Source organism: Polyodon spathula, chromosome 6, assembly GCF_017654505.1.
Source record: "Polyodon spathula isolate WHYD16114869_AA chromosome 6, ASM1765450v1, whole genome shotgun sequence".
Taxonomy (NCBI): Eukaryota; Metazoa; Chordata; class Actinopteri; order Acipenseriformes; family Polyodontidae; genus Polyodon; species Polyodon spathula.
In genome coordinates, this window is record NC_054539.1 from 13,611,924 (window position 1) to 13,638,742 (window position 26,819).

General features: G+C 35.2%; 1 protein-coding gene across 1 annotated transcript in view; it reads left to right on the forward strand.

Moving 5' to 3' along the window:
* LOC121316645 (CUB and sushi domain-containing protein 1-like) overlaps positions 1 to 26,819 on the forward strand; it is a 179,747-nt gene that overhangs the window by 99,933 nt on the left and 52,995 nt on the right. Inside the window, exons 33-42 of the mRNA XM_041251686.1 lie at positions 994 to 1,110; positions 2,085 to 2,294; positions 8,261 to 8,449; positions 9,231 to 9,408; positions 14,933 to 15,078; positions 15,246 to 15,326; positions 15,644 to 15,757; positions 19,705 to 19,893; positions 19,993 to 20,139; positions 22,449 to 22,634. Coding sequence (XP_041107620.1) covers positions 994 to 1,110; positions 2,085 to 2,294; positions 8,261 to 8,449; positions 9,231 to 9,408; positions 14,933 to 15,078; positions 15,246 to 15,326; positions 15,644 to 15,757; positions 19,705 to 19,893; positions 19,993 to 20,139; positions 22,449 to 22,634 — 1,557 coding nt within the window. The remainder of the gene's footprint in view (positions 1 to 993; positions 1,111 to 2,084; positions 2,295 to 8,260; positions 8,450 to 9,230; positions 9,409 to 14,932; positions 15,079 to 15,245; positions 15,327 to 15,643; positions 15,758 to 19,704; positions 19,894 to 19,992; positions 20,140 to 22,448; positions 22,635 to 26,819) is intronic.

Genomic DNA, 26,819 nt, shown 5'->3' on the forward strand with positions numbered 1-26,819 from the left:
ATATTTTCAGAAAAGCTACCGACACCTCGACCATATTGAATAACTGTTTCCATACATACCTTCAAATGCTTCATTCAAAGTATCCGTTTTTTTAAAAATCAGCAATTATGTTTTGTATTTTTCCCCAGTTTGGTTTTGCCCAATCGTAGCGTTATACTGAATAGTAGGATCTCGGGACAGAATGCACCCATTTTAATATTATATTATAGTTTATTGTAAATGCTTATTGATTGTAACAAAACACTGACATTGTCGATTCGCACAAGACTAAAAAGACAGAGGACGCCCGAGTTTAAAATTTTACAGAATGTCCTGATGTCCTATTAAAATAATCTGAGGATTTATGAGAACATTAAAAAAAAAAAAAAAGATTTGAAAATGTCACGTTAAGGCCATTTGTTTATGTGATGATTTTTATTCCCGTGCAAATCGGGCTAGTCTCATAATATTGAACATAGTATATGTGTATTAGGATTTTAATGTTTAGAACACAAGCTATCAAACCAAATATATTGCGTACATGTAAATGTAATTACTGTATTATAGCCACAGCTGTTACAATGGAATCTATGAAAATATATTATTTTCTTACGTGCTTTGATTTTCAAAGAGCGTTAACTTGCACAAACTTTTTAAAAGTTAAAGATAAATTATGAGAAATTAACAGTTTATCATTTTATGACCTGATGTAACCAGAAAAGACCATGAGGTTTAGAGTAGATAAACATGTTTAAGAAGATTGGTGCAAATGTAAGGTAGTTATCGTGTTCCCCATGTAGAATGTGACAGAGAGATGGACAGAAGAATGGACAGATGTTCACCCTTATTGTATAAGGGTCAGAAGTACCTTGAAGAATGGTATCCCTGATTAATCATCACTGTCTAAGATCAGTGACATTCTGTATGATCATGGTGCTCCTATATTCTACAGTGTTAGAGAGGTGTTTATTTTTTGTTATCCAATCCCTGTATGTATTTGTGTTTGGTTTTCAGCTAGGTGTGGAGGAATACTGTTTGAAATGAGTGGTGTCATCCTAAGTCCTGGATTTCCAGGAAACTACCCTAGTAATCTTGACTGTACATGGAAGATCTTACTTCCTGTTGGATATGGTGAGGTTTAATTTACTGTAAACAGTTTAGCAAAACCAAACATAGTTTCTTATTTAATGCTGATGGATTGAATTTAAGTAAATGTTATAATGTTGTTGTTTTTTTTTAAACTGCTAAATAGTGGGCACCTTAACATTTTATATTGCAAGCTAATTTCAGGTTGTTTGTTTTTGGTGCCTTCAAAATATAGCCCTTCATATTATATTCCATGTTACATAATTTAGAAAAAAATATGTCCTGTTACACATTCATTTTCTTGTGAGCCTTAAACTTTATGCTGACAAGAAGTGATGAAGTCTGAAAACTCATCCAGATCTTCATGATAATGCATTGTGTTAAGGGGTATTGCTTTAAATAAAATACTCTCATTTGAGCAACCCTGTTTTATTCCCTAGGTATGCTTTTTTATGCCTGACATACAATACTAAGTCAGACAACACAAAGATAAGTTGCATTAAGATGCATGTGCTGTATCATGCAACACCTATCTATCAAATGCCACTATATAACTAATAGAAGTCAAAACAGAGGTGTTACCATTTCTTTTCAAGGTGTAGTGGATGTTATTTATTTTTCACTGTTAAGGCAGGGGAGTTTCAATCCATTTCCCTTCCACCCTACTGCTGTCATTACTCTTACATGATCCTTCACAAACATGGAATGACTCCCAATAGGGGACCACAGTGGTGGCAAGTGCAAATGAGGAAGTACAAAAGGTTTGTCAAGGGAACCTTTTTTTCATAATACAATATCGGTAATACAATTTTTCTTTCTCTGCCTTTATATTTAAACAAAACCCTTGTAACTGTACCATCATTATCGGTTCATTGTATGCATTTGATTGCACAGTATATCAAATAATTCATCTTAACCTGCTGTGACATTTGGCCAATAGTTTGAAACACAAGTACAATGTCTACTGTAACTAACTAATGTTTGACTTTTAACATGTACTGTGTTTTACCTTTCTCTAGGTACGCATTTACAATTCCTGAACTTCTCTTCAGAAGCCAACCATGATTTTTTGGATATACACAAAGGACCACATCATAGTAGTTCCTTCATTGGCCAGTTTAGTGGTTCAGAAATCCCACCATCCCTACTTAGCACAACACATGAAACAGTGATTCATTTCTACAGTGATCATTCAGAAAACAGGCAAGGATTTAAATTGAAATACCAAGGTAAGGGAATAAGGATAATATAGCCTATCCTTTTCGAGTACTATAGATTACATTTTTGGTTGCCGTTTTCCAATTTGAAAAGGCTTCTGCAATATAATTACAGTTACACTACAACTGTTTATGCCTGTTATATGAGGAGGACGTGGCTTGGATGATTTCATTGTTAATTGGCAGTGCCGCTGAAACAGAGCCCTCCCTATAAACACATAATTGAAAGATAAAAAAGAAAAAACAGGTTTTTGTTTTAATTTTCTTTTTGCAAACACCAGCACAGTCAACCAGCAAACAATATGTACCCTATTTTTCATTTTTCATTTCATTTCACAAATTGGTAGAAAGAAAAAATAAAATACAGATTTTTAAAATCTGTTTTCCTGTTAAGTAAAGCTTCTTACATTGATCCTACTATCATATCATTGCAGTAATCAATCCTAGACTAGAAAAAGGCATGAACCGGCTTTTCAGATTCTACATATAGATTAGGGGGTTCATTTTAATAATAAAAAAAAAGTCAATCCTGCAGGCATTTTACGTTGTCTGCCACTGCTAAGATCATTAAAATAGACCCCAAGGACTCAATTTGTTGATATTGTCAAGATACTATAGGGAAACAGACAAAAAAAAACATAGTCCAAAGAGGGCATGGCAGAAAACATGTATAAATCCTACCATTAAGCTACCTATAGCGCTCAATTCTAAACAAAACTACTTGAGTGATACACAGAAAGCAACACCCCTGGAATAAATTTAACAATTTAGCCTCTCCTAATTGTGATCCAACGAACTACCTCAGCAGGGCAAGATAAACAGCTATGTTCAAAAGTTTTGTATCATCTAGAATTTTAGGATTGAGACATAATTTTAAAAAAGTGATAAGAACATAAATTTAGATATTTTAACATAATGTGATCAAATAAACTACAAAATGATATCGTAAAAGTCCACCGGAAACTATAACGGTAGTTTCATGTTAAATTTTGAAATGTCACATTTTTCAATTTCTGTCAGTTTTTCGTGATGTAGGAAACTAGAAAGTGTTATGTAATTCAGTATGTTAATGTAACATTATTCAATAGGCTGCATTCGACAAAATTTGTTAATTTTATAGGGTGATGCCAAACTTTTGGCCATAGCTGTATCTCTGCAAATGGCCATAAACTAGTCCCCAAAATACAGGGACCGGTGCAGCTAATTACCCACTAAATTAGCCAAGTAGTGCTATAGTTGCTACCCCTCTAGGACTTATTTATTATTTAGACAGAATTTATTTTCAAATTGATTTTTTTAAGTCACCTCTGTTGTAAGAATAGGCTTACTTTGTCTTGTTTTCTGAATGGTTGATCTTCAGATATTATTATAAAGCTCAACTTAATTTAAATTTACAATTGTATTGGGCTGGTAAGATGGTACAGTGAACAGCAAAGCCATCACTATTATTAACTGGTCTGGAAACAGTATCTCTTTTATGCATAACCCCTTTTATTGACAACAGGGCAACAATAGAACCCAGAGGGAGCCCAAATGAGATTTATTCAGGAGAGAGATGAGAACATTTTCAGAATCTGAACCAATTGAGCTACAGTACTTTATCAAAACACCCACTGTAATCAATACAGATCCAGCAGCTGACAGGTTCAAAGGCTGCACTGGGGTCTTAAACGAATAAGAATGGACAATGGGCATAGACATCATAAGCAGAATTTTAACTACTCAGTGAAGATCTGTCCTGTGGTGGTTACAAATCAGATCACAAACTGTGAAAACAAGCCTAGCTGAACTAGATTAAATCGTATATTTCCTTTTGGGAATTCACACAGTAATTGGTTTGCCTCATATTTATGATGTTGTTAGCCACACAAATTGTGAGGTAAATTTATGAATTATGTTTTATGTTTAAGGTTTTAATCCATATCAGAGGCTCTTACCCAGTTGTGAACTTACAAGTGGGATACAGTATTGTAATTCTAGAATGGCTCAATTTGGTGCCATCCAGGATGAAAATGATGGCCATGCACCAGAAGTGACAAACTTCATGTAACCAAGGACCACATTGTAATGTGATATTTTCTCTGTGGCCACAAAATATTTTTACTATTAATTTATGTACTTGTTTAATTCATTTTTTTTTTTTTTTTTTTTTTTTGGGGGGGGGGGGGGGGGGGGGTACTACTTGATAAACATGGGGGCACTGTTGGGTGGTAAAATAAAAACATAACAGCAATCATATACAATATTAAGTTCCCTATCAAGTACAAAATGTATCCATCACTGTATGGGTGTTTACCTGCTAAAGTCCCCAAACCTGAATAGACATATCAAAGCTGCACACCAGCTCCTGTGACACAGTCATAAAACTATGTTAACGTATCGACGCCAAGGCACCGAACCGGTACTGAACTGACCTGGTACCGCCTGGTTCCATCCTGGTAACATACCGTAACGACTCGGTGCAAAGTCACCCACCCGGGCCTGACTGCAGTACCATCCCTGTGTAACCCCCCCACCGCTGGAGTTTTTACAGTATTGTACACCAGTTGTGCGCAAACTTTTAAAGTGCCGCCCTCTTTTCTTACCTTAACTTTATACATAGACTTCATTTCAAAAAATCCTGTTAAAATTCCACATATCATAACGCGAACAATGTTTGTTTATTCACTAATTTAATGTGAAGGATGAGCTTGCATTTGGGACTAGATAAGGTCCATTATTTCTCCAGATTTAATGTAAATCACATATTTTTTCCTACGTTTATACAAAATGTCTAGATTTAGCTAAATACATAAATGTTAACAAACACATTCTTAAAAGTTTTGAAATGTGTACTTTCAGCTAAAATTTATAAATGTTGAAAATGTTTAAAATCAGTATGACAATTAAATCTGGAATAAATGCTTAAATATATAAAAGACATGTTTAACTCTTGGGGAGTCATCATTTAACTAACATTTCTAACAAATAAATCTGTGAAGAAGTACATGTGACTTAAATCTTTTTCTACGCTTGGCGATTCAACATTTAGCTAACACATACATTTGAAAAACATTATCGTTCAGCAATTAAATCTGAAAAAAATAATTCAGGGTTTTTATAAAATAAATATTTATTTTGCCAGCTAAATCTGAAGCTACTTGCAAAAGAGTCCCCGCTCACTGAAGTGTTTGATTTGGCCATTGTATGCTGCAAAGCTGCCCTTACACTTTGAGAGCCAATCCCTCCACTTCTCTACCTCCTCTGCATGCAATGCCAAAAGAAATGTACACATTTCAAATCTTTTAAGAATGCATTTGTTAACAATTATGTATTTAGCTAAATTAAATTTTTTATGATTAAATCTAGGAAAAAACATGTGATTTATATTAAAGCCGCCAAAAAACACCTTTTAATGGTTTCTTCCCATACGACATGGAAGCTGCCATTCCGGCTCTGTTCTCTGCAGTTTCACTAGCACTCTCCAGTTCAAACTTCATTTCACCGGTTCTACAGATCCTAGAGTGATCATCAATAGCTCATTTGAAAGGTAAGAACTTGGACTAATTAGCTGTCATTTATGTATTTATTAAAAATGTTCTATCCTTTAAAAAAAAAATACATCTGTCCAGAACTGCCCCTTTAGTCATAGTCGTGCCCCCATACTGACTCTCCGCCCCACACTTTGCGCCCCGCTGCTGTACACTACTGTACCGACCCGGTGCTACAGGAACCGAACCCGTACCAAATCGACCCCTTTACCGTCATCGTTCCGACCAGTGTTTACATTCCCAGTGAGGTACCAAGCAGGCCTTGTTGACAGTCGCATTGCTGTCTTTAGCAGCTGAAGCAGCAACTGTACATTCTTACTGTACATTGCTTGCTGTTTGCATAATGCCTGGGTTTAATCTCTGTGACACATGCAAGGCCAGCCTGCCTGTGGACAAGCATTATGTTTACTATATTCATACTTTTCAGCAAGTTTAGCTTTACGTTTAAAGAGATGCAATCATACTTTCTCATTGTCCTTTAATATATTTCACAGTATAAAGAATTACAGCCTGTTTGAAATCCCTGTGCTGTATACTATATTCTGAAAAACAATACAAATATTATTTGTTCTGTAGACTGTAAAACACTCAGTTAGTTTAATTGATCTACAGGGAAAATGTTGTATCTCCTTTACGTAATGCAACAGTTTCATAATGTAGAAACATCAGACATAATTCTCAAAAATAATGCTACTGCACTTTCTATGGACATTGAATTAATGGAGATTAATTGAATATAAAAACTGTGGGCTTTATTACACCAAACACAGGTTCAGTGTCTTTACCTGGCTTTAAAATTGAGAAAAATGAAGCCCTCTGAATATGTCTATGATTCTTGTGTTGCCACCATCTTACCATCTTCCTGTAAAAATAGCTTTTAGATTTAATAAACTTGAGTTGTGTATTTTAATCAGATGCCACTGATATTCCTCTCATTGTGGGGAATTATTAAGGGAATCCCTGGACAGATAGTGAAAATATAACAATAAAATATTTACTTTCTGTTCAATTTCCACTAAGTCAGTATCATTTAAATGACTACAGGCAGTATATTGCAATGGATTTCAAGATTAAAGTTGTCCATCAAATCAACAGTACAAAGGCCACTCTTGAAATCAGGACTTAAAGGATGTGTTGCAGTAAGAATACTTCTGTTAAGAAAGGGGAACAAGACTAAAAGGCTAAAATATGTACAAGAACACAGATATTGGACTATGGAATAATGGTCAAAGGTACTTCGTACTATTGATTTGATGGACAATGACACCTGTGCCTTCTGCCAGTTCTGTTGTCAATTCAACACTTCTTTCTATTCCTTAAGGGTATTATTATCTTCAAGTATTGCTCATCCTTGTGTTAGACAGTTTTTTGTGTCTTCCTGTCCTTGGTCTGTTAATTACAGGTGATGTTTCTCTGTACTTGTTGATTGTGCTTCGGATACCACACCTTGAAAATCGAGTGATGCAAGTTATTTCACTCAATGCTTTTCCTTATTCATGCAAGTCAAGTTTGTTATAATTGTAGAAAACACTAGTGGAGGCTTTGAGTAAATTGTTGATGCTCATAATGCATCAGAGCAGAACAATACAAAACGTCTAAGACTTTTGCACAGCAGTTTATACAGTTGTAGTCACGTAGTCAAAAGTTTACATACCTCAATGGAAATGTATAATTTCTAGAAATTTCTCAAACAAATAATAACTCTGTGTTATGTATTAACATCAATTATAACATCAATAGGGAAATAGTCAAATTTTTCTTATAGTAATTCTGATCAGCACAACAGGAGGGTAGCCCCAATGGTATAGGACTCATTTTGATTGGTCTTGCTTTTCTTCAGATTTCAGGCACTAGTTCCTGACCTGGTCTGCAGGAGTGTGTTGGACTTGCATGTAACCTTTTCCTCTTGTTGATTCAATAAACTACTCGTGTCTTGCATTCAGTGATAGAGGATTGTTAACATCAAGCCTTGGTCTGCGCCTCCAAGTTTGTTTATGATCAAGACTGATTGTATGTATTTTTCGGCAGGGACAGGGTTACACATGGTCCTGTTTCGTGACAATATGTATAATAAAATGATGTTATACCTAAACAGATATTTCTACACACCCCAGTTAGCACTAATCTTGGACTACCTTATTTAAAGTAAAATTAGGGGTATGTAAAATCATCCAATAATATAATTGTTACCCTCCACACCATACACAGCTGTGAGTGATAAAAACATGTTAATTAACAACTCCAACGGTTTTCACCTACACTGTGCTACAAAGTAAGTACAGTAGTTAAACATTTGTAATGTTGTAAATGTAGTTGAGCTCTGTATGGCTTTGCTTTATATTAACCTGTTTTAAGGTCTACAGTAAGATTGACAAACACCACTGTACCTGGTTCAAATAAATAAAAGGCTAACTTTATTTTTTATTTATTTATATATTTATTTTTTAGCATACGAATTGCAAAATTGTCCAAATCCTCACCCATTTCCCAATGGATACATCATCAACAGTGATTTTAATGTGGGACAGTCAATATCCTTTGAGTGCTATCCAGGATATGCTCTTATTGGACATTCAGTTCTCACCTGTCAGCATGGAATCAACCGGAACTGGAATTATCCTTTTCCTAGATGTGAAGGTAAATAATATTGAATTGTACTTGTAATTGAGGTTGACAAGGAAGCAGGAACTGACCTGGGCAACGGTCAGACACAGGCATATGAGACAGAGGAAGGCGCGCTGCTTGTCTTGTTTAGATTGATTATCTGAGTGAGTTTGGCTTAATATACTGTCAGCTTAGAGTCTGCAGCTTTTCAAGATCCAAGCATGACACCATGGTAACCCTATAACATACAATTTTGTGTTATGCCTAAATGATTCTCAGCATGCAATTTGGAAGTCGAGATAGAGAGTTTAATACAGTTTAAATCTTTACTAAAAAACAACATGTCCATGCTGTTTACATATTTGGATGCAGTGTGGGTTTGGTCGCATTAAACTTACTGTCAGCCAGTTTGTAATGTGGGACAGGTCAGAGAACCATGAAACTATTAATGTTCTTCCAAAATTGTTTTCATATTTGTATACAGTATATTAATTTATTTATGTATTGTATTAAGTCATTTTTTGGTTTAAATTCAGATACACACACACACACACATACACATATATATTAATAAATACGTTGGTTGACATGCTGTATCATGTGACCACATATATTTGCATACATGGCAGACATCTGGATTGTCCAAATTATCTTACATTCTCTATTTTGGCAGAAGAAATGATCCCCTTACCTATAGAGAATTATATGCCATGTACTGTACTGTGCTGTAAGTCACAGCTTATCACATTTGTCAAACACAAACAATGGGTGCTGAATATATTTGTACAATATGCTATTTTGTTTTCTTTTTTAGCTCCTTGTGGTTATAACGTATCAGCTCAGAATGGCACAATTTATTCACCTGGATTTCCAAATGAGTATCCACATTCCAAGGATTGTATTTGGCAAATTGCTGTATCTCATGGTCATGGGATATACATCAACTTCACTTTGCTCCAAACTGAACCTGTCAATGACTACATTGCTGTATGGTAGGGCTAATTCACAGTTAATCAAGCCAAATTATTATTGATATTAATGATGTGAAAAAAGTAATCTTTATCTGTAAATGTTTATGTTCTGTCTAAAGAGTAAAATTCCAAGGATACATCTTCGCTAAAAACTCCTTGGGCCCTGTGTAACAAATATGTGAGCAGCCACTTTGGCTAGGGCAATAATGACAGTGTTAGCAAACCGCCCTGATAGTACACGAAAGTCGGGTCTCATGCGTGGGCTAACGCATATCAAATAATGAATCATGCGCCCAGCCAATCAAAGCACAGTGGGGGGAGTAAGGTTACAACCAATAAGGATTCAACATCGTCTGCGATAGCGAAATGCATGGCATTTTGAAACACAAACAAAGAAGTAAGGAGATAAAAGTGCAAAAAAGTGTCCAGCAGCCTAAGTGAGGAAGATGACCAAGCCCCTCAAGCAAAACTTTTTTTAGCAGCCTGGAGGTGTAGAGTGAATGCTTTATACAAAATAAAAAAGTAATCTATAAGGCTTTGTCTGACCTGCATGGCAACCTCCAACACAAGTTCAGTTTCAAGTTCAGCTTCAAGTTCTGCATCTGCTTCTCTCAACCCTGTAATCTTTCTTCTGTAAGTTCAACATCACATCCATTATGGAGAGCTATGTTATGTAAGACACAACAAGCCAGAATGATATTGCTAACCTTCTGAGGACTGTACTGTAGGGGTTGGCAAGGGTCGTGGGGTTGAGCAGCACTGTCAGTAGCCACCCTATCAACCAGCCTCTTAGACTGTCATCCTGCTGAAATGCAGCTGCCATCTGCAAATTAGTGAGGATAAACGAGTCATGAGCGGAGCCGGGATGGTTTGCATACACATTTGTGATGTGGTTGTTAGCATCACACACTTCTTGCACATTGACAGAATATGTCCCCTTACGATTTATGTAAAGGTGCCTATTCTGTGTTGGTGCGTGTAGCTCCAAGCTCCAATGTCACCAGGAAACACATACCTCCCAGGAAAACCCTGTTTTATATTTTGTTGCAACTCGTGAGAGACAGGGAAATGGATGAATTCTCCTGCCTGCTTTACTAAAGCTGCATGTACATCTCACAGTGCATAGCCAACTGGTTCATGTACTGTAAAACCATAAATATTGCTATCCTTTTATTTTTATTATGTGTTTTTTGTGTATGAAAAAAAGGAAAACATTTTTTGCACAAAATCAAATTCCATTAACAATACATACTTGTATATTGCATCGGGTAGCCAACATTTCTGGAGCAAAATGGGTTTTATGGGTGTGATTTGCCTAATATTTTGGTCACAAATATTATGACTTTACAGTAACCCACAGTATGTTGGAGCAACGCAGTGGAATAAAGTATTAGTGCAGCAGGTACCCTTAGTGCTACAGGCACAGTGTGCTCTAAGCATGTCTCCTTCCAGGTCAGCGTGAAGCAGGTGCCAGATGTCAATGATTGTTTCTATGTTGAGGCAAAATTTCTGCATACATTGGGTGTCAGACAGGTTCAGAAAAGACAGATGACTTCTAAATATTTGGGATGTCCTCCTCCTTCTCTTTGTCTGGACACATAGAAATCCAGTGCGCACTCCTTATTTCTTTTATTTCTTTTTTTTTCTCTCACATTTCTTTACTTGCTTCCCTGGTAGTTTCAGCGGTATTTATAGTCGACCATGTAATTTGCGCACAGTTTAGACCTGGTGTTCACATATCAATTGAAATGCAAACGCTAACACTGTTGATGGTTTGCTAAATCTCTACATTTGTATGTAAATGAGACACTCCCCTAAAATTCAGCCAGACAGGCACTAAAACACTGTTGCTAAATCACATATGTGGACAAAGCTTGTTTGCCCACACGAGCGTCTGATTTTGGTGTGCTAACTGACTGCAGAAGTGTTTTGTGATTGCCTTAGGGGTTTGCGAATGTTGCTAAATACTGCAGAGGTTCTCAAACTGGGGGGCATGGACTGTAGCCTGGGGGGGCGTTGGAAGGTTCAGGATTTATTATTATTATTATTTTAATTACAGCGCACAGCTTAACCTAGGCTATGCCGTATAACTGACGGATAATTTATTTGGGCTTTATTGGCTGTTTTGATTGGATCACCAATAATACTTAAACCAATCAGAGGGTTGCATACAGTACTCGTAGCGATCCCGCCCTCTGTCAGACTGGTATACAGAACAGATTAAAGAAGCGCTGGACAAGAGAAATAATGTGTCAGATATCAAAGTGGAGATGAGAATGGCAGTAATGAAGCCAATTTGCTTGAAAACATTAAAAGTAAACCAGACATCTCCGTTGGTGGATTTAAAAAATCTGGAATTGATGATGCAATCAGAAACCCACGGACACTGTAAACTGCCTGCTACTGTAGGACTGTTCTTTTTTTATGTTAAACATTTTTGTGTTTTTTTTGTTTGTTTGTTTGGTTTTTTTTACAAGGGTTTAATTAACAGTCAAAATTGTTTGTGGCAGACTTGTTGAAAGTCTGTAAGAAAAAGGTTGATTGTTATTTTTGATACGTTGTAGATATGACTATTAGTGCAGGTATCACAAAGTCCATAAACAAAACAAAACCTTAAAACATTTTACACCGTATAAAACTGAGCTGATTTCACATGTGGCAATACTGTCCTACAGTTACTGAATGATACTGTGATCATTCCGCTGTGTTATGTTGTGAACCTTAGTTTTAAACTGAGAGATAGCAAATGCTTATCGTAAAATTTTACTGGTACCTTAAAATTAAGGGCCATATAGAACTTAACTGTAACTGATTAGAATGCTTTCTTTGTTGTTCTCCAAGTTGTTGGAGTTACATTGTAGATGCTATTTACAGTAAATGAGATACTGTTTTAGCAGATATTTAATTGAGTAAACATTTATTTAAATGTTTTTGGAATTAAAAGTATAAATGCAAAACGATGATTATTATTTTTTTTTTTTTGTGAATGTGCAAAGTGAAAAACTATTCTCCAAGGTGGCAAATTTGCCAAACTTAATACCAGCCAAAATTTCCCATTATATGATTAACTTAAAACAAATCTTTATGCTGACACCTCCAGGCATGTCAAAGTTTGTATATGGCACTTTGCATTTGACTGGTGCCTTTTAAGTTTGCATATTTTTGGATGAAGTTCGCTGCCATCTGGTAATGTATGCTGTTTATCAGCTTACTATGTAGTAAGTGTTGGTCACAATCTGTAAATTTGCATTGTTAAGTTTGCTCTTATTATGATGGATCAGTGCCTGGTTCGTGCAAAAAAAACCCAAAAAATACAGCAGTGACATACAGAGAAGCCACAGGCATGTTGGATTTTTTTTTTTTTTTTACCAGTATATGAACATATATGTTTGTCTGTTTAGGTGAGGGGGGGGGGGGGGGGGGGGGGGGGGTGTGTCAAGTACCACAGATAAGAGGAAGGAGGGCGTGGCCCAACAAGTTTGAGAACCACTGCTCTAGTGCATGAGCACCCATTGCTACATAGAAATGAAAAAAAAGGCATAATATTATAATTTATACTTACAAAAATACACCCCATAATATATAATTGTGGAAAGAGATTTCCATGTTAAAGAAATGTAATTGTAATAACTGATTTCCACGTACACACTTCTGAGTTCTTGAAAGTTAGTGTTTGTACAGCTATGGCCAAAAGTTTTACATCACCCTAGCAATATCTAATTTTGCTCCATAAAGAAGAATCTTTTTACGTTACCATATAAAATTACATACTGCTTTGAAGTTTTCCATATAAATTGAAATACATAATGATATCTGAAAAGACGTCACAAATCTTACTCAATTAGAAGTAATCAAAATGTGACAATTAGAAGTGGTAACAAGTAGATTTAAGCTATATAAGCATGATTGTACATAGATTTCGTAACTTTAGAGCAAGCAATGGGGAAGAGCCATACCTGATCAGAAACACAACCATCAGCTCTCTTCACATGGAAGGTTTTAGCAGGCGTCAGATAGCCAACAAAGTCTGCAATGCTCGCCAGGATAGGACAGCCAGTTGTGTCCACTTACTGCGGCAATGGAAAGAAGTTATCGTTAAGGTGTCTGCGTGAGAAGGTGAAAAACATCAGAGATCACCAAAGATGGCTGGGCCAAAGTAATTTATTCTGATGATTCCCCCTTTCAGCTGTTTTGGAAACCGAAGTGTATTAAGAGTTCAAGGGCTCAAAGGAGAAAGATACAAGCCAGTGCACCGTCCCATATCTAAGGACTGATACCTGAAAGCATTCCAAGATCACCTCCTCCTTACGGCTCAGAACCGTTTTCCCAATGGCGATTTCTACTTCCAAGATGATGGAGCCCCTTGCCATTGAGCTAAAGAAGTGAAAAAATGATTAGAAGACAACACTTCAGTTTTGGCCTGGAAATTCGCCGGATCTCAATCGTATTGAGAATGTTTTGGGGTCTATCTAGGATAAGAAATCACTGAAAAGTCAATCATGCTGCCGAAACTAACTGGAATCATGTAAAGGCTGCATTGAAGAATCTAAAAGAATCTAAAAACTCGACTCTTCATCGCCTCATTGAGTCCATGACTGAGGACTAAGGAAGTCTTAAAACACAATGGATTGCACTGCAATTACTAAGTACTACTGTTGTGGCTTCTGGTAGAATATGCCATAGCATTTTACAGTTTCTTTGACTGCATGATGTTAAATAATAGATCTAAATTATGATCATATAATTTTTTTTTTTTTTTTTTTAATTATGTCTCTATCCTAAAATTCTAGTATGATGCATTTTTTCTGGCCATAGCTGTATATACCAGTAACAGTTAATCTGATAAACAGTATTGACTCTTCAAATCAGTTATCTTAAATACATTGGGTGACATATCTAGTATGTTTACTTTCTTCATTTTTTAAAAGTAATTTTTTTAACTTACCTTCCAGCCGTAAATCCTGGAATTCTCCCTTTAATAAAATTAGTTACTTTTTGTATTTGTTACAAATTCAGCGTGAATGATAATCTGCCTTGCAAATAATTAAAACAGAACCGAGAATGCAAGTAAAGTAATTATATTGTAGGTTGCAAATGAGATCAATTATATGAGCCTCCTGAGCTAACAACATAATCAAACTTTATTCAAGCATCTTGATTTGATTGAAAAGAACTGCACAGACTTTGCAAATATCCTTTTCATCGGAAGCGTTTTTGTATTAAAATAATATTTTGGGGAACAAGAACAATATGAATAAATTATTCTATGGAACTTCAGTGCAGTATCAGTCCCATTTATTTATGGACTAGATTTTGTTGATTATATTGCAGTAGGCAATATATTGTAGTTATTGAATGATCTTTGTGATATTCTTTGCAAATCACATGTCAGATCTGAATGCAAACAAATCTTCTAAACCACAGTAATAATAAACTACTATTATAAAGTCTTAGCCTGACACCTGCTTGAAAATTGATTGTTTGTTTATTTCTTAATTGATTGATTTTTTTGGTACTGCTTTTTTTCCCCACTTCTTCCCCCCAGGGATGGTCCTAGTGAGAATTATGCACAGCTTGGAGTGTTTAGTGGGAATACAGCCCTTCAATCAGCTTACAGCTCCTTCAATCAGGTTCTTATCAAGCTTCACAGTGACTTCTCAACGGGTGGATTTTTTGTCCTCAATTTTCATGGTCAGTTTGCCTCATCAATTATTGTTAATGAACATCAAACACCAAATGACAAATATGAAGTAAATTTTAAAAAGCGTTGTTCCCTCTTTAAATTGCTTTTATTTGAAAAGCCCTAATTTATAGCAATATTAAAATGTTGTAATATGAAAACACATTTTCTTTATTAGCCTATCGTCTGATAAAGTGCCAGCCACCTCCAGTTGTCCTCCAGTCGGAAATATTAAAAGAAGATGAAGATTTTGAAATAGGTATCTTATCAGCAATACTTTTTATTATTTATTTATATCTGACCTGAGCTGAATTCATGGCTTTCCATTAGAAGTAACAACAAGATATTTTGAAGTGAGAGCAAAGTTTTCACTTAAATAAAATTATATTACTAAACTTACTTGCAGATAGTCTGTTAAATTGTTGTTCTTCTACATCAGTTTTATAACAATGTATTTTTGAATTTCTTTCATAAAAATGGGATCAGACTTTGAACTTAACAAAATGTATTACATTAATTACAATGCAAATATAATTATGTGAAAGTAGAGTTGTTATTATGCGTTTTTCCCTTTAGGAGATGTTGTGCAGTACAAGTGCTTTCCGGGCTTTACTCTGGTGGGCAGTGATCAGCTCATCTGTAAGCTCAACACATACCTACAGTTTGAAGGTACACTGCCTTCCTGTGAAGGTAAGTAAATAATGCAGTAATATTTAACAATCAAATCAAGGTAAAAGGTTTTAGTAATACCAGTTGAAAATTACCCAAGATATGATGACAGTTAATATATAATGTATCTGTACAAAACATTTCAAATAAATATGTGATGTAACTTTTCTATATTACATTTTCTACTGAAATACCTGTTGCAGAGAAATAAATAAACAGCAAAATTGATAAGATGACAATAAACATACAGTACACCACATATATCAATTATGTCACACAATAAGTAATTCAAATACAGGTACAATAATGTATGAACAAAAATATTTCCTATTGAATGCAAAGAGAATATACCATGAATGATCATATTAACATGGTTGAATTTGCATTGAACAGCTTAATTAATTTCAAGCTCTGCATCTGAGGATTGTATCCCAAAAGCTACTTAACGTAACTAACATTGTGAGAGAACACAAACAGGTTTTGCAAACTGCAGTGCTCCCAAAGTTCTATAGATGCTCCTGAACTTCTACTTGAGTACACGAGTGGTCATGAGATGTCCATGGAGGTTACACCATAAAACCACTGTGAGAAAATGCACGCACACACATGCTACTGACAGCTACTGACTGTTGTATATGCTACTAACATCTCTGCACAGTATGCTTGATTATTTTATTGTTGTTTTTTAAACAAGCAAAGAATAATTTATACTTACGGCATAAATCAGCAATAAGTTTCACCTTAAGTGATAGTTGACAACCAAACGATGCTCCTGAGGGTCTCTGAACTGGTTTAATTATAATGAGGGATTTTGGAAAATGTACACAGAGATCCACAGAAAGCAACAGCACCTTACTGAAAGAAAAATATTGAATTCACAACTACTGCTGTTATTGGGAAATGTCCGCTTGCATCGCAACAGAGTGTAATTGGAAAAAGTGTGATCCCCCTGTCATTTTTTTGTTATATTTGAATGAATGCCAAAATGAGAGTATAATCTATCTACTAGAAGACTATGAAGCGCTTATTCAAGTCTAGATCTCTCAGCACTTTTTGATAGTGGTGGTTTTTAAAAATGTGTTGTTCATGAGTAATTAGTGTTCATGCCATGGTTAAGTATGAAATAATGTTGACTTAATTGGATTTTAAAGGTAAATCATACACATGTCCATACAGTATGTAATAACATTTTAATTACTGTACAAACCGTTTGTGTAAAGTGTTACCAGCCTTTCACAGATGGCAGGTTTAATTCAAGATTGTTTATTTGTTGACTTAATGACCCTGTAAAAGCAAACTATTTTCTGGCATAATTTACTCCCAAAAAATTATATTTCACAAGCATTTCAGATCTGTAATTGTAATATTCATCAGAAACAACACTTTTGATAAATTCGGATTTAATTTCTGAACTGCTGTCATCTGTGCTTCTTGTATAAGATAAACGTCAAATCACTCGCTATTTTTTAAACATTTTCTTACCAAAAATCGTCATTTAGGCATCATCTCTAGTTTGTGTCGATTTTTTACTTACTCTCTCGTCTCCTTTCCACTCTGAATGGCTGGGGGTCGCTGTCAGTCATCATAGTGGTCCATTAGTACTGTAGTTTCACCCTGTTCTGACCGATCTCGTTGACTGAAGCAGCGCTAGAATGCTCTCATTCGCGTAAATGACTGTCAATCATCATGACCTGCACCGACCGTGCACTTTCATTTGCCAGCTACAGCACCTGTCATTCAAAGCGCCTACTTTGAAATTAGCAGGTTATGGTGTAGGTAGGCTTTTGCTATAGGTATACGGGGACTATTACTAGTTTGATTTGAAAATGGGGTGCAAGAGGAAAACACTTATTAATGAACAGTGTGCACAATACCCTGACCGATGTCTGAAGTCTCCTCAGCAGGAAGAAGCGGGCCCGTCTGCCTTACCTTCCACTAACTCTGAGTCCAGCTGTGCTGAGCCTGATGCAGGAGAGGGGGAGCTCAGTCTCCGAATAATAAGTGCAAGTTAGTTCTGTTCAACTGTCTAGTGTTTTGCTATGTGCATATTATTTTTACTCGTAAATGTATGCTATAAAAGTCTGTGTAATACACTTTTATATGCTGCATCTTCTATGGTTTATTTGAGACCATTTTATAATTTGTGTAGGATCTACATCTATACAAGGTATAGCTCTGCTGTGACCAAACGTTATTTCAATTAGAATGTTGGTAACCATGGTTTTGTTGCATATTGAATATGATAAAGGGGTTTAGCTAAATAAGACATTTTTCAGTGGCATGAAAAGTCTATTTTTTTTTAAAGCACAATGGTCGATTTTACCCATTCTCTGCTTGAATGGAAAAATAAAGATCGAAAAAAACGGTGAATTCTTTCTAAAATAAACGTCAATGTTAAAAAAAATGTTTTGCAAAAAAAAAAAAATCGAATAGTAGCAAACCTAATTATTAATCAACAACTCATAGACTGATGTGAAATTTGAGATAGGTGAAGTATTTTTGTAACACCTTACACTAATGGCTAAAATATTATCCAAATTGAGATATTTTGCCCTTTGCTTGTGCAGATGCATTTGAGCTTTATAATTAAGCAATAAGGCAGAAAGCTGCATGGTCTTCTGATGCTATAGCTCTGAGGTGGGTGTATGGCAGGCCTGCAGAATGAAAAGAAGCGGACGGTCGACGGCACTTTTTCGGACGCATGTGTCCGTCTTCGTGGCAGCGGTGAGCTGGGTTGAAATAAAAACAAAAATTCTATTCCAAATTTCAAATAAATAAATACAAATAACGAAGAGTCAGTTTCACAAAATGACGTCTGATACCAACTAAAATGAGGGAAATAAAACTGAATATCTGACAACTGGACCTGACTGAAGTTACAGAAAATGACTGGTATGTACTGCAAATTTACTACAAATAAAATTCCAAAACAGCGTCTTGTTTAAAATAGAAAACTGGTTCGTAGTATAAATTAATATAAACTGAAAGACATCTTGATATCTTTTTGACAGCAAGTATTTTGAAAGGTGTTTCGATGTTGGTGGCGCAGTGATACATGGTTAGCACAGGTGCAGTGATTTGCCTTTGTTCCTAAGTATCTAATTGTGCCATTGTGCTGGATAGTGTAATGGCTTGGAACCCTGATGGACCAATCAGCATGGAGCATTCTAACATTCTGTTTTATAAGAGTCACATTTAGTTTGACTCTATCAAGGTACTGTATACTAATAACATAAAATCATATGTTCACTGGTTTTGGACTGGTACAGTAGGGTGTATTACAAACTGTAGCAGGGTTATCAATTGAAAATGTCAATCTTTTTGATAATGCTGTGTGGCAAGCTGGCTGAGCAGTCACGTCAGACCTGGAAGAAACACACAGCACTGCGAGTGAATTGTGAATGCGCTTGTTGGTGCCGGTTTATTGTAAAGTAAAAGGTTTAAACAATACATAACACTCAAAATAAATGGTGCAATGGCCAAACGAACAGACAAAACGAACGTTGAAAGAACACTAAACAAGTATTGTGTGAGTCCTGTGGCACGAGTAGCATTTGTTATCTATAATTATTTCTTTTACTCTGTTCTCCACACCCATTCTCCGCTCACGAGCATACAACCCGGAGTGAGTGAAACACTGCATATTTTATGCTGGTGTAATGAGACTTAATTGCTAATCAATCATTCAATTTGGAATCTCAGTACATCTGCACGTGAACTAATTTGTGCACTTCCCCGTTCTCACATACAAATACCCCTTTTAATCTGCACGTGAAGTGATTGTGCCATCCTCATGCCTAAATACTGTTGTACATTTTCTATCACCTGTGCTACACAGGCCCATTTATAGCCCGTGCACCAACAACTATACACCAACATTAACTCACCACATGCAACATATAACACATAATACACACATGGGCGGGGCACAATGCCACATGCTGCAACTTATTTTCTGTCATTTCTAGCTCAGTGTCCTGCAAACGAAGTCCGTACTGAATCCTCTGGTGTGATCCTTAGTCCAGGGTATCCAGGCCCATATCCAAACTCCCAGACCTGCTCTTGGATGGTTAAAGTGGAGTTTGGCTATAACATCTCAATTTATGTGGAAATGTTTCAGAGTGAAAAACAGTTTGACGAACTGGAAATATTTGATGGTAATTATATAATTTAACTCTAAATCTAAAGTTATGGGACAGGTTTTATTTGATGCAATCAAACGTAGTTTTGAACTTTGATATTTTTTCACCTTGTAGGGCCTACAGGCCAAAGCCCTTTATTGGTGGCTCTAAGTGGAAACCACACTGGACAGCTCAATTTTACAAGCAAAACCAATGTGCTGTATCTCCGGTGGTCAACCGATCATGCAACAAACAAAAAAGGATTCAAAATACGATACTCAGGTTAGTGAAACAAATCCATTCTCTCTGAAATAATGCAATGCGTAGCTTGTTTACAGATGTGTTTTCTACCAAGAATGTTGTAAGAAGACTAAAAAGGGTAGCTGTTTCTGAATTCAATATGGCATTGTGGTACAGTGAAAAGCAACATTGCTTGGGGATATGGTGCATAGGGACGGTTTACAAAAGGCAGTGGTTCTATTCTACACTTGGCAGCTTTTAATAGCAGTTTTCCTGGAATATCACCAGCAATGTCATGTAAATTTTAACTTGTGTTGTCCAAGGTTGTTGCTACTTTAATGATTCTTGTCTACTGTAAAGAGAAAACAAAACTAGTAATGGGTGATACAGTATCCATATCTACAAATAAAGAGGTACAGAATAATGATACTAATTTACATCACAGCTAGAAAAATTGCCAGCAATATTGCTTCTGAATGAGACTTTGACTAGCTGTGAGATAGCCAAATAATTTAAAATAGGGACTTAAAATGCAAATTGTATTCTTTAATCTCTACAGGCACTAGGCTAACACAGTTGAGTTGATGCTTCAGTTTTGAACAATTCATTGGATTTATTTATTTTTTTAACTAATTGTTTCATGTTTTTTAGAAAAAGTTTTTTTGTTCTTGCTCTTGCAGCTAAATAGGGCCCAACGTTTCTTTGAAGTCAAATTCATATACTGATAGGTAACTTTATGTACTTCCATGAGATGTATACTTCTAAAAGATTCACTCCAGGTTCGTCTGGTTGATCAGACTACACAGTCAAACCTGGGGCAACATATCATACTCATTTACCATGATTGAAGAAGCCTGAAGATATACTCATACTAGAAGCCTGCAGCAGTCTTTCTGACGGCTGTATTCAAAACACTGTAAATAGTATAACGAAAGGAGAATGGGTTGGATGTAATTCTTTTTTTTAATTTTTTTTTTATTGAGTACGCCACAAACATCTGAACAACCGAAGCATATTTTATATATATATATATATATATATATATATATATATATATATATATATATATATATATATATATATATATATATATATATATATATATATAAACAGACATTGGTTTACAACATACTGTACATATTTATAAAACTGAAACGATAGCAATGCATTTTTTTACTTTTCAACAGCAATCGGTTTATTATCAGATGAGCAAAATCAACTGAACAATGTAGATAAATAAACTTAGAAAAAAAACATTTTACAGAAGTGCACAGCACTTTTTTTTTCTTCGACAAAAGGGTATTCCTTACCTTGAGTCTAAGGCTGTTCACAATCAACACAGATAATGTGCTTCTCCACACCGCCTTTCTGCACAGGGCACAGTTGTCCAAAGTTTGATTTTTATTACACTTGCCAACCTGGAATTGGTGTCTCTTGTGGCTCTCAACTGGGTTGCCAGCTTCAGCTGTGGGTACACGCTTGGCAGTCTCCCTCTGTTCCAAATGCTTCTTGCGAAGTTCCTGTGCTAACTGTATAATATATTCTCTCCAATGTAAATTCTTCTATGTGCATTCTTTGTAAAGTACCCAGGAGTTGATGGCTGCTGTGTCCAATGCATTGTAAAACACCTGAACAGACCACCATCGGGAGCCAGCTTTCACGGAATACTTCCGTGCCATCTGATCCAAAACATCAACTCCATATTTTGTTGTGTCTATCAACACAAATCAATTTATAATACCAATATTGACACATTGTGTTACTTTAAAGGAAATTGGATTTATTAGGATGGTTGACATTTAGTTTTATGAATTTCTATGAGTTTCTATGACTTAGTTTCATTAGTTATTCTTGACTTCAATAATCTTCTAACAAAAACTTGATGAAATGTATAAAGGCATATGGAAGGCCATCAAGGATACAAATAGGTTTTGTTCATCTTCTCCCATTTTAAGAAATTATTTATGAAGGCTAGAATAGATTACCTGTGTTCCCTTTTCACTTGATTAACTATTCATCTACAGCCAAGCTGCCCTGTGATTCTGCTATAGCTATGTGCTATGGCCATTTTGGAATGTGCGTGTTTTTTGGGAGCGGTATTGTTTAATAACAGGAAAATCCAGATTTTTTTTTTGCTTGTTTTTAACATATTTCCTTTGTTTTAAACTCAACCTGCTCCAATACTTAAAATAATATTATGATGAATCATATGAACAGCCCATCATTACAAAACTAACATTTTGCCATTGTTGTATTTGTTTACTCCAAAGTGTTACTTGTACTGTTTGGTTTTGAAAGAAGATCATATTTTATTGATTTTTAATGTGTATGTTTTTCTCTTTACAAATTAGCTGCATATTGTAGCTTAATCACTCCTAGGAATGGTGGAGTATTTAACAAGACAGGTGGTCAGCTTGGTAGCAAAGTGCTCTATTCCTGTAACCCCGGATATAGGATGATTGGTCACAGTAATGCAACTTGCAGACGCTACCAAAATGGATTATATGATTGGGATTCAGCTGCCCCATTCTGTCAAGGTAACAGTTTTGTATTGTTTATTTTCTTTATGGTAAACCCAATGTAAGTTTTTTTTTTTTCCTCAAATAGTTTTCTTGTAACTTGATGCTGAGATATTTAAATCTGTCACCTTCCATCAGTTTACACTATATAATAAATGCTGACAATTATTTACTGATCTACGTTTGCAACTTTTAATAGCAACATTACTGACAATATTACCAGCGATTTTACATAAATTCATCATGGTACTGTCCAAAGTTGCAGCTGTTTTACGATTGTATTGAAAACTACTGATAAGACAGCTAGAAGAAAAATCACAGTGGATAGAGTGCTGACATTTTTATGGTGAAGTGAGATTACATATTGGTTAATAGTTAATGCTTTTTTTAAGTTGCACTTTTTTGTTAGTTTAATTCATGGGCAAACACTGTCATAGACATTAAACAATGCACAGTTTAGATTAAAGCCAGCCACTGTATATTTGAACACCGACTGTAATCTAGCTAATACACTGTGTAACAGTCTCTACAGAGGTGAGCCTTACACATACAGTAAATATGAGAGGTGTAAGTGCATGTGCAGAAAAATATAGTGCATTTGCTTTTTATTGTAACCATGGTATCGTTCAGGAGGCAAGAGCAAAATCCCCCCCCCCCCCCCCCCCCTTTTAATTGCAGTAAGGATTTTGTTTAGTCTTTTTGCCTCCCCATTCCTCCCCTTCACTCCCCTTCACTACCTCTGCAACTGCATCTCCAGATCCTAACAAAACAGCAGATTTTCAAATCTGTAGTAGGTAGTAGAACAGCTATGTTTAAGTTAGACTTAGAAACACTTGCAACTCCTTGGATTAACCTCCAAATGTACTTTCATTAAATCCACACATTATGTTGTCAAGGTTTTACTGACCAAAACCACCATCCTCAGGGCTCAATTATTTTTTTCCTTCCTCAATTCCCTTTTTTTTATTAACTCAGGAGATTACAATCAGGCAGTGATTTATTACCTTTGGCTAAGGTTATTTATTTAAATGTGAATTTATTTTTATTTTTATTTTTTTAAATATGTGCGTCCATTTATATATTAGAATTACAAAACAAACCTTGTTGTCCATTCTTACATTATTTAACTTGGGTTAGATTTTCTTTCACCTAACCTGGCTATAAAAAATAAAAGAACACAAATCAAAAGTTGTGCAGATACAGTAATAATGAAACTGATGTATCAACATTAATAATAATAATACAAAAAGAAAACTAGGAATTGTGATAACAGGCTGTGTCCCTTGAAGGGTGCACTAATGTACTATATGTATCATGCAAGCTGGAACCAACTGTACCCTGTACTTTTCAGTAAAACAAACAAACAAACAAACAAAAAAAAAAAAAACCTGCTGCAGTTGTACCTCCAGTAGATGTTATTCCTTATCTAACCACCCATTTCCCAGGGATGGGAATTTTAAACGTTTAAACGTAAAAAAGTGGTAAAACGTTAATAATGTGTTAGACGTATAACCGATCACGTGACAAATGTCACCAAACTCATATTTTTTTATGCATTCATTTTGTCATCAGCAGTCCGTTGCGTATCAGACTGCTCTAGTGCCACAGTACCAATCTTTTCATATGCGAAAGACTTTTTTCACTTGAAATTGTTCTGTAATCTTTTGGACTGAATGGCCGTTTAGTATAATATTTATTGGTATGTTGGAACTACTGCACTAAAGTAAAGGCATCTCTTTTTAAAAATTAATATGAAGTTGTGTGGATATATGTGAATTTGAACACTTTATGTTATTTATTAATGCTGGATTATATACAATTAACTGCACAAGAAGGCAAACAATATATTAATTACTTAATATATTACTTGATTGTGTGTTAGATTGGTATATAAAATAGGACTTGTGACAATGTTTAGGAGGGTTATGTACACTAGTACAGTATGTAGAGGAGAGTGGCGTCTGATTTGAGTACTTGGAAATTGTAATGCTTATGTACTCGTCTTGAGCAACAATAGATCTAAAACATCCCACCACAACTATCAAAGACTGCAAACTTTTAAGTCTCAGAGGCAGACTTTTTAATATCAATCACAGTGCTTTTTGAAATTCCGAAGTATTGTGCTATTTTATCCCTGGTAATTACCTTTTCCAGAAGTGAAAGTATTTCCAACTTTTTTTTTCAATTGTAAGCACAACTCGCTTTCCTGTAGCCATTTTGCATTAGTGCTGTACAGTGGCTGATGTTCTCCTTTTAAGTTTTATTTATTTTTAAACCATATAATTTTGGTCAAAGTTACTTATAACAACTACAAAAAAACAAAACAAACGAAAAAAAACATAATAGGTTCCTGTTTTTTTGTTGTTAAATGAACCTTTAAGAAACACACTATTCTAAAACATTGTACTTTCCGAAAATGTGTTCAATATGTATATAGTCTATAGTTATAACTTCACTAGCAAATTCAGTTACAACCATAAATATAAACATGTCAATTGTAAAAGTCGACAGGCTCGCTCGGATTCTTTTCCCTTCTAAAATCACGACCCCACACACAGGAATTGAAAGAAATATCGCTGACGCTAACTTTTAATTATAAAAAATAAACAAAAATAAAACAAACACCTAGCTGCTTTGGAGCGCTTACTAAACATTTGATGCAGGTCCCTGACTAGCTCGCAGGAGAGGTAAGCCATTTACCTGACAAACAAAACACAACAAACCACACAGGTTTAATACAGCACTTTACATTGACTGCTCGGAAGCAGCCCAGTGCAGACTGTGTTTTTGGCAGGGAGGATATTAAACCCCTCCCTGCCATGTTATACAATATATACTCTGATGTGTATATTATTATTATTATTATTATTATTATTATTATTATTATTATTATTATTATTATTATTATTATTATTATTATTATTTACTTTGTAGTTAAGTCTTTGTAAAGTTAAAACGTTATTTGCTTATTTATGGTTTATTTGCTTAGAAAAACCTGGGCTGTCAGTATCAGAATGTAATATAAAGTGTGTGTGTGTTTAAACACTGACATTGCAAGGCATGTAAACGTTCATAAAAATTTACCAAAAGCACATCCCTACCATTTCCCTGACTGGACATCTATCCTTCCAGACCTCACTCTCCAGTGTAATAGTCCAAGTAACATGCATTGCCTTACTGATAATAAGCAACTTCTCGTTGGCTTCTTCTGCATTCAACCTGACCTTTGAGTACTTCATTGTGAAAACCACTAAATTCTACTGCTATTTTTAAAACAAAATAGACTGATCTGCAATTAACTCTAATCACGCTGTGGGCAGAAAATAGCAGTCTTTTTGTTTTTTAGGTCACAGAGGTGCTGTGGGATACATTGTTATTTACATAACATGTCAACACTTAAGTTATCTCTGCCTTGTGTATTGTGGATGCAATTAATAGTGATTTTGTTGCCAATATAATTGCCTCTAGTGCTTCCATCGAATAAATAAGAAAACTATGGTGTTCTATACTTTGTTTTAGTTAAGAAACGTAGGAAAATAAATAGACCCTATTTATGTTTCTTTCTTTGTTATAGTCTTCCCTATAAAGGGTAACATCTAATAATAATTTGCTATATATTTTTTGGTTGGAACTAAATTTAATTTTACTTTTAATTATAAAATTATACTTTATTAGTTATTCACATATTTTCACATGATGCATCAATTTAGATACTATTAGTTTTACATTAGAATAAACCTCATATCAACTTGATTATTATCTCCCCCCGCCCTGAACTATATCAACTGTCATTTTTTTCCCTAAATTGAATAAACTGTAGATGGGAAAGTTACACATTCCTCCTGCTGTACACATACATCACTATAACTTGCTTTTCCAGCCCATTGACACTTAATTGACTTTTGAAGAGTATAGAGTAAATTAAGTTGTCCTCAACACTGCCACAGCTTAAAATTTAATTAGGACCAAACCAGGTAATTATACATACTTTAAAGGCAAAAATACAAAAGGCTCTCACACACTCTACTAGAATTGATTTTCTTAAAGTCCTTGTTTTTTCTTTTGTTGATTTAAATGATGTCAGTATTTATACTGTATCTGCCACTGTTAAGATCAATTGAATAGACCCCTTATCTTGAACATCTACTTTCTTAGAAGATGCTTATCATACCATGGATGTAGTCTTTGTTGACTTAGGTTTTT